An 8,462-nucleotide genomic window follows, 5' to 3' on the forward strand; every position below is an offset into this window, starting at 1 on the left:
CCTGCCTTCGATCGCAGAGATAGGAGCACATCCAGCGCAGTGCCGAACATGAAAAGCCAAGGCTCCTTAGTTTTTCAATCAATAAATAATGATTTACGTTGTCGAAAGCTTTGGAAAAATCGAAGAAGATTGCGATGGTGACTCTTCTAGCGTCAGCGGCCTGTTTCACGTCTTCAAGAATTCTAATCAGCGCGGTTTGCGTAGAGTGGTCCTTTCTGTAGGCTGCTTGATGAGGATCCAGCAAATCATGGTCGTCCAGATAGGCCTTAATTTGTTCGGCCACAATGTGTTCGAGAGCCTTAGAGACGGTACACAAAATGGAGATTGGCCTATAATCCTTTAATTGCGATGGACTTTTGACCTTTGGTAAGGGCTGTATTATGGCACTTTTCCATAAGATAAGATAGGCTCCATAAGTTAGACTGAAGTTGAATATATGTGTGACCGTTGAAAGAATACATGGCAAAGCTCTTGAGAGAAGTTTCATTGACAGTCCATCCGCACCGACTGCGTCCGACTTGATTCGTGTGATCGCCTTGAGCACTTCCCAGGGCTCGATGTTGCCCAGATAGAACTTGGAGTCATTGTATGTTTCCTCACCCAAGTAGAAAGCTGTGGTATTTTGCACATCCCTATTAGTCCCCGCCGTACCATAAGTGAAAAAGTCCACCAGTTCTTCTGTGGAAAAAAGCAATTTCATTTTTGAGGATTTGTTTTTGATTAATCCTAGATGTTTGAGCCTGTTCCAAATAATATTAGGTTCCCTTAAATCTTGAAAAGCATCCTGGTAATAATTACATTTGGCCTTGCGTACTAGCGATTGAACCTGATTACGTAAGTGCTTGTAGTTGTCGTAGTTTGTGTCACTTTTGCATCGTTTCCACTTTCTCCTAGCCATATTTCTCTCCTTCATTTTGTTCTTGATATCGTTGGTCAGCCAAGGAGCAGGCAAGTGCCTAGGATAGACATTGCGTAGTGGTGCATGCTTATCGAAGCATTCTAAAAGGTAGTCGTTCAGGATGCTAACCTTGCTGTCTATGTCTTCCGCGGTGAATACTGAACTCCAGTCATATTCCGCCAGTTCGTTCCAGAAAGTTTCAGGATTGAATGAACGAAAATCCCTAGCTGTAATGTGACGCCGCTGAAGACGCTCGACTTTCACTTTGTACGCAATGTCAACCAGGTCATGGGCAGACAAATAACACGCCTCCTGCTGCCCATACGTAACTAATTTGTCAAGATCGTCAATAATGCATAAATCTAACCACGTAGATGATGTACGCGTGTGATGTGTGGGCCCATATGGTACAAGATGGAAACGCATCGCATCCACCAATGAACGGATCTGCTCCGCGTCGAAAGTCCGCGTGTTGAGGTCCGCGTTGAAATCTCCAAAAACGACAGCGTGCCTGTACAGTGCCGATAATTCGGAAAAATCATTGAAGAATTCCTCAATGTAGCCACAGTGCGGTGGCCTGTACACCACGGCCAGTAGAATCTTGGAGTTCCCGTCCATAGAAATTTCAGCTATCAAATATTCTGGTTTGCGACAGTAATTTTCCTCGGATTGTCTTAATATCCTGGCGTGGGCATTTCCTCTGAGGTAAAAGGCCACACCTCCACCGGTTTTGCCTATTCTATCCCGTCTAAACACATTGTATCCCTGCAGAGAAACCATGCGATCTGGAATGGATGGTTTAAGCCAAGTTTCAGACATACAGATTATGTGATATTCCGAGTCAACGAAATGTGCTCTGAACTCATCAAGGTGTGCAAACAGCGATTGGCAATTCACGTGACAAATGCGAATATATTCACCATTAATACGCAAAATTCTGTCCTCTATCCTCCGATGCAGAATTGGGCACATCCTTCCATCCAAGGCAGAGTGCGACTGGTCTCCTTGCTTTCCCCACCGTGCACAGTTCCCACATCTTGGAGCCTCATTGTTCTTTGTGCAATCCTTAGTTTCGTGACTGCCGGCACAATGTCCACACAGCGATGCAAATCTGCAGTGCCTAGCGAAGTGACCGAAAGCCAAGCATTTATAACATTGCAGCACTTTTACGTAATCAGAGACACTGCACGCATTGTAATTTACAAATATCTGTTTATCTTTTAATAACAGTGTGCGGATATTCGGTGGAACCTCGATGACACAGCTGGTGCTCGTGCGATTCTCTTTGGAGGGAAAAACATAAATAATTTTTACCTCCGACGTGTCGACTCCTCTCAAATTTAAGGCTATGATCTCCGATCTAAGTTCATCCCCTGTCATGCCGCGCGGTACCCCACGGATGAGCAGTCTTGGGTTTAACTTAAGCTCCTGCTCGACCTTCAGACCTACCCTGTCGAGTACCTGTGAGTCCTTCATTTTGTCGATATCCACGGAATGTGCTTCTATACGAACCCCGTTGTTCTTAGCCGACGAGATTCGTTTGATCTTTAAATTGAAATCGGCAGGTCTTAGTGCGTTCTGTAGCACATCCTTCATTTCACCCGAAGTCGCAAACCTAACTTTATCGTCTCTGGGCGTAATTAACAAATTAGTCGTGCTGGGAATGTCTAACGTAGGACCCCCCGCCACGCGAACCTTCGACTGCACAGACCTAGCCACAGACGCATAAGACGCAGGAGGCAACGGTTTATCAGATACCGATCCTAAACCAGATACGCGTGCAAGCAACGAGTCACAGGCTTCTGTCACACAGTTCCTGATAAAGCCACCGAGATCACCGGTTGAAAGGGGAACTGAGGATCCGCCCTCCAACATACTTAAAAATGCCGAAGAGAGCTCGAGAAAAGCCTCCTTACACACTCTAAAAGCAGATTCAATCTGTTTTTTTCTTTTCCAGCGACTCCTTGCTTGTCCAGCTAGTTAAAAGAATTTTACTAACATTATCGTTGTGACTATTTATAGTATGTCGCATAGCAAGGATAGTATGTCGCATAGCAAGGATAGAGAGAGAGAGAGAGAGAGAGAGAGAGAGAGAGAGAGAGAGAGAGAGAGAGAGAGAGAGAGAAAGAGAGAGAGAGAGAGAGAGAGAGAGAGAGAGATAATTTATTATGCCCAAGAAAAACTAAAGGGCAAAGATTAACAATACAAAAAAAGAAAAAAGATAACAAAAAGTGCATGCTCTCTCTTGCACAAATCAGTTAAGTGTAGAGCACAACCAAATAGCAATAACAACAGTATACACTGTCAACGGACTAGAACTAACGCAGCTTAAAAATAGGAACAATGTAAGTAGAGTTAACTAAAACTAATACCAAGAATGAGACGCAATATAACTTACAAGCTGATAACAGGGAAAAACACCATCAAAAGCCTCGCGCCAGCAATCGATATCATGCAACTTCACGTGCTAACAGATACGCTTTGAGAAGACCTTTAAAGGAGACAAATGAAGAAGCAGAGGTAATATTAATAGGAAGAGAATGCCAAAAATATATAGATGAAAGATGAAAGGAGTTTCTATAGGTGGTGGTTCTATGGGAAGGAATTTGAAAAGTTTGGGATGCAACAAGACGGCGATCAGATCTCCTCAACAGCGGATCAAGCAAAGCGAAATTGTCACGCAGATACGAGGGAGAGCGCATGTAAAATATTCGAAACATTTGACAGCCAAGAAGGTATAACCTCCTGTTTTCAACTGTAAGCCACCCCAATTGTCGCCTGAACGGAGTAATATGTTCGTAACGCTTGAGATCAAATATAAAGCAAATGCAACAATTCACAAGTCTCTGTAACAAGATGTTCAGTTCTCCAGTCAAACCATGATAGACTAGGCAGCAGTAGTCAATGTGTGGCATAATTAAAGCTAATACAAGCCTTATCCTTAACCTTGTGAACAAGGAGTTTTTGTTAAACTTAAGCTTGTACAAAGAATAATGCACTTTTTGAGAGACATGCAAGATATGCTTTTTGCAGGATAGATTACTCGTAAAGATTACACCTAAATTCTTAGCTTCGTTTACGAAGGGTAAAGGCGTATGGTTAACAATAATAAGAGGTAAACAATGGAGGTCGATATCATTGATATAAGCCTGACTACCAAATATAAGTACCTTTGACTTTGCAGGATTAAGTTTAAGACCATTTAACGTAGCATAGTCGAAAATAGCATTCGCATCCCTTGAAATCAACTCAAGACCATGCAGAATGTCAGCGCGAGTACACTGGAGATATATTTGTACATCATCAGCAAACATCATATGACAGACAAAAGACAGAAAACCGCCAATATCATTGATATAAAGAGCAAATAGAAGTGGGCCAAGTACAGAGCCCTGAGGGACGCCAGTCGACGTGAAAAGCCACTCAGAAAAATTACCCTCATCATCAAATACAGCCTGAGAGCGGCCAGTAAGGTAAGAAAAAATCCACGCGAGGACCTCATTAAAAAAACCGATTTCTTTCAATTTGATAAGCAAACGAAGATGTGGGACCGTATCAAACGTTTTACTAAAGTCAAATAGAATCATGATTGTAATGAGTCTTTTATCAATTCCCATTCTAATGTCATCACAGACACGTAAAAGAGCAAATTGCGTATTGAAACCAGAACGATACGCAGACTGTCTGAGATTCAGCAGGTTATGTTCATCCAAATAGTCGGAGATCTGTGAGGCCACCATGCGTTCAAGAATTTTTGACATTTCAGGACGGTTAGCAATAGGTCGCATATCAGACGGTGACAGTGGAGTGCGAATCTTTGAGAGAGGGCGAATCAACGCACGCTTCCAAGATAAAGGAAATATGGAATCTTTAAGTGAATGATTAAAAAGAAGAATGAGCCACTGAGAGATAATGGGCCAAGCAATACGAAGAACATAAAGCGGGATGCCATCATGGCCGGACGCGTAGGAGTGAAGAGGTCCATTAAAGATGAGCTTGTAAACCGAGTCCGGCTGTATAGTAGAGAAAACAAATTCAGGACGTTGAAAAGTACGAAAAACTGAGGCGATGGCAGAAATAAAGTCAGCATATGTGCAAGGCAATGATGTACTAGATACTGAGACATAATAAAAGTTAAGTTGATCGGGAGTAAAAGAACGGAGAGGAGAAACCGACGTGGATTTAACCAAACCCAGACGAGCAAGTTCTCTCTACATTTTAGCGGAGTCAGTAATATTGGTAAGGGAAACCAAGTGAAACTCACTTTTAGCACGCTTGATGTCATTGTTAAGCTGGTTGCGAAAGTGACGGTATCTAGCATAACCCAGTAGACTGTTTGAACGTTTGGCCTGCTTGTACAACTGATTGCGAGTGCGGAGCCGGCATCTCAGTTCGTCCGTAACCCATCGAACAGGAGGCTTCCTGATCACGGACACACGGGCAGGAGCAAATACGTCAAGTGATTCAAGTAAGATACCAGATAGCCAGGCACAAAGCTCATCAACATCAGAAGGGTAGCCCGCTACATTCTGAACGTTGACAGCAATAGCATCAAGATGTTGAAGGAACGCAGAGGGGTCAATGTAACCTCCTGTAACCACGTCGCAGGATAGATTGATCAAAGTCAAGCTTACGATCAAGTGAGTACGACAATTCAAGTAGATCATGACCGGCGATGAATGGACTCAAGGATTTAGCATTTGCAAGAACCTTATCACCATCATCAACAACTAGAACATCCAGCCATGAGTCAGAGGTAGCAGTATGAAAGGTAGCATCAGAGTTGACAATGGTTAAGGATAAGCCAGACATTAGCTCACGCAAATAATTCGCCTCATAACAATCGGTCAAAAGATTGCAATTTAGATCGCCACCAATAATAATATTTTTATATAAATGAGAGACACCAGTAAGTAATTCAACAAATTCGTTTAAAAGAGTGCCCTTAAGTCTCCTACATACTGACACAAACAATACTGCTTCATCACTCGGCAACCGAATTTTAATCATGATGTATTCAGGAGCATTAAACTCAGTCCCAACAGAGGTTGCAATTAACCTGACTTTTAACGAGTTATGCACGTAGCAAGCAACGCCACCGCCCACACGCCCCACCCGGTCGTGACGAACAAGAAAGTAGCCATCCAAAGCCACAAGATTGTCCGACACACCCGCATGAAGCCACGTTTCAGATACAGAAATTATATGATAAGAATTAGTACTAAAATGTAAGCGAATAAAGTCAATATGCCCACGAAGGGAGTTGGCGTTAAATTGCGCAATGCGGAGCAAAAAAGGATTACATGCTGAGTCATGTCGGACAATCGAAGGCAACGGACGAGCCAGCGAGACGCGTCAAACCAGCTTAGCAAGATCAGCGTCAGAGTCGATACAGATAATGGGCAATCCGTCGGAAAGCCTCACGCATATATGGCCATTTTTCACCCAAACAAACTTATAGACGTTTTCCCTAGCAATACGCTTAACTCGCTGTAGCAAGTCATACGTGCACTTAGGGAGCAGTACGTTAACATATACATGTCGATCGGAACCAGCATCATGTATATCCCGCTGTTTGAGAATACCCTTTTCACGCTTTTTCGAAATTATGGCGTCGCACACAGTACTAGAAGCAAGAGTGACAATCATCGAACTCGACGCATAAGTCACCCTGGAACTGTCCTGAGTAGCAGATGGAACTCTGTTAACCATTCTCACGCCAAGAACGTGACTAGCCAAATGAGGTACATTTAATGCCGCAAGTACATTTTCGGTGAGTTTTGCAGGAGTAACGGATATCGTAGATGGCAAGCCAGATACAATAAGCTCATTACACAAATGAGCGTCATGAGTTGACCGAGCAGATTTCAGATCACGGATTTCACGAACAAGCTTGGCATTGTCTAGCTCTAATTGCGCAATGCGCTTACTATTTTCAGCCACAGTATCCGTAAGACGATTTAAGCAATTAAGTTTTTCATTGAGCTCTTGATTGGTACGTTGCTGACAATTAATAAAAGCAGAAAGTTTATCATTGAGCTCTTCATTGGTACGTTGCTGACAGTCAATGAAAGAAGAAAGTTTAGCATCCGTCGCCTTCATCTGCTCAATTAATCCGCGTAACAGGTCGTCAGTAGAATTACGCGTAATATTGTCATCAAGATTCGAAGAAGAGCCCACCGGAGTAGCCATACTGTCAAAATTGAGTGACCGCGCGGTATTTTACCTCAGGTGTGAGAGGTAAATTAATTGTAGCAGACAACGATCTGCAGCAAGTGTCGTGGCTCAGTTTACACCGTGCGACCTGATCGCGACCTGACCTATGCCTTGACCTAAAATAGGCTGCTAAACAAAACGTTTACACCATGTAGACCTATGATACTTTTGGTCAAATATAGATAAAAATTCAGTATCCAGTATCTATTGGTACACTCTGCACTTTAGGCGGTCTTTAGGTCACTTGCGTTTACACGCGTTACGTCGTGTGACTTAATTTAGGTCAGGGCACGCGAAAAAGAGACCTGACCCAAGCGAGGTCGCAACCGTTTACATCGTCGCGACCTATCGTGTTTAGGTTGAATATAAGGTATAGGTCGCGGCCTAAACGCACGGTGTAAAAATGAGGTATCAATCGACTTCTTGCACCTTGCACACGCACGCTGCATTCCCGTCACTCAAGCAAGAAGAACCGTAAATCACGAGAGACAACAAATAGATAGATAAGTCATATAGATCCGCAATCGCGTGTCACAAATAAGAAATACCAGGCAACAATAGGCGCATGAGCAGGCAGTAGCCAACCAGCAGTCACCAACACCAACACGTGCACAGAGACAGCATCAAATAGAGGAGTCCGGCAACAGTAGGCGCATGCGCAGCAGCGGTCAATTTCAACCACAGAACAACCAGAAGTATGGAACAGATCAGATCGGCAAGGCAGACGCATGCGCAGCAGCGGTCAACGCTTATCACGGAGAGAGAGAAGGAGAGAGAAAGGGAGAGAGGGAGAGAAAGAGAGAGAGAGAGAGAGAGAGAGAGAGAGAGAGAGAGGGAGAGAGGGATTGATTGAGCTTTATTAGCCTTCTCGGCTATTTTTTACATAAAATATCTTTAAATTAATTTCTCTACATGAGGTACACAATATATTCCCTTAACCTACGTTTGAAAGGTTCAATTCTTTCACATTGCTTAATTTTTATCGGCAAGGCGTTATACATGTTCAAACCTTCATAAAATATACTTTTCTGTGCGCTTCTCGTCCTGCGATATTGAATTCTAATATTCTCAGCCTGCCTCGTTTGCCGTCCACTCACATCTCCTACTATTTCTATCCTATTACTTAAATGTTTTGGCATTATGACTCTTACTATCTTAAAAATAAAAATACATACATTGTACATTAGCCTCTGTCTTACGTTCATAAACTTAAGAGTTTGCAGCATCAATTCTACCTTTGTGTATCGCGAGCATTACAGTATGACTCTCATGGCACGGTTTTGTGCCACTTAATTGCAGTCGATTCAGTTGCGTCTCACCCATGCCTATTAACATCGTTGCGCAATAT

General features: G+C 43.1%; 1 protein-coding gene across 1 annotated transcript; it reads right to left on the reverse strand.

Moving 5' to 3' along the window:
- Nucleotides 1–409: 409 nt before the first annotated feature.
- On the reverse strand, nucleotides 410–1,717 carry LOC143903207 (uncharacterized). Its single transcript, XM_077416663.1, has 2 exons — nucleotides 799–1,717; nucleotides 410–678 (listed from the first exon to the last, which is right to left on the reverse strand). Coding segments are annotated over exons 1-2 (921 nt in total). The 3' UTR covers nucleotides 410–676.
- Nucleotides 1,718–8,462: the final 6,745 nt, after the last annotated feature.

The sequence above is a fragment of the Temnothorax americanus genome, unplaced genomic scaffold (assembly GCF_048541705.1).
Source record: "Temnothorax americanus isolate GAGA-0224 unplaced genomic scaffold, ASM4854170v1 Scaffold44, whole genome shotgun sequence".
Lineage (NCBI taxonomy): Eukaryota > Metazoa > Arthropoda > Insecta > Hymenoptera > Formicidae > Temnothorax > Temnothorax americanus.

Excerpts from the sequence above, each read along its gene's own strand:
- LOC143903207 (XM_077416663.1), bottom strand. The coding sequence starts at position 1,717 with ATGTCTGAAACTTGGCTTAAACCATCCATTCCAGATCGCATGGTTTCT.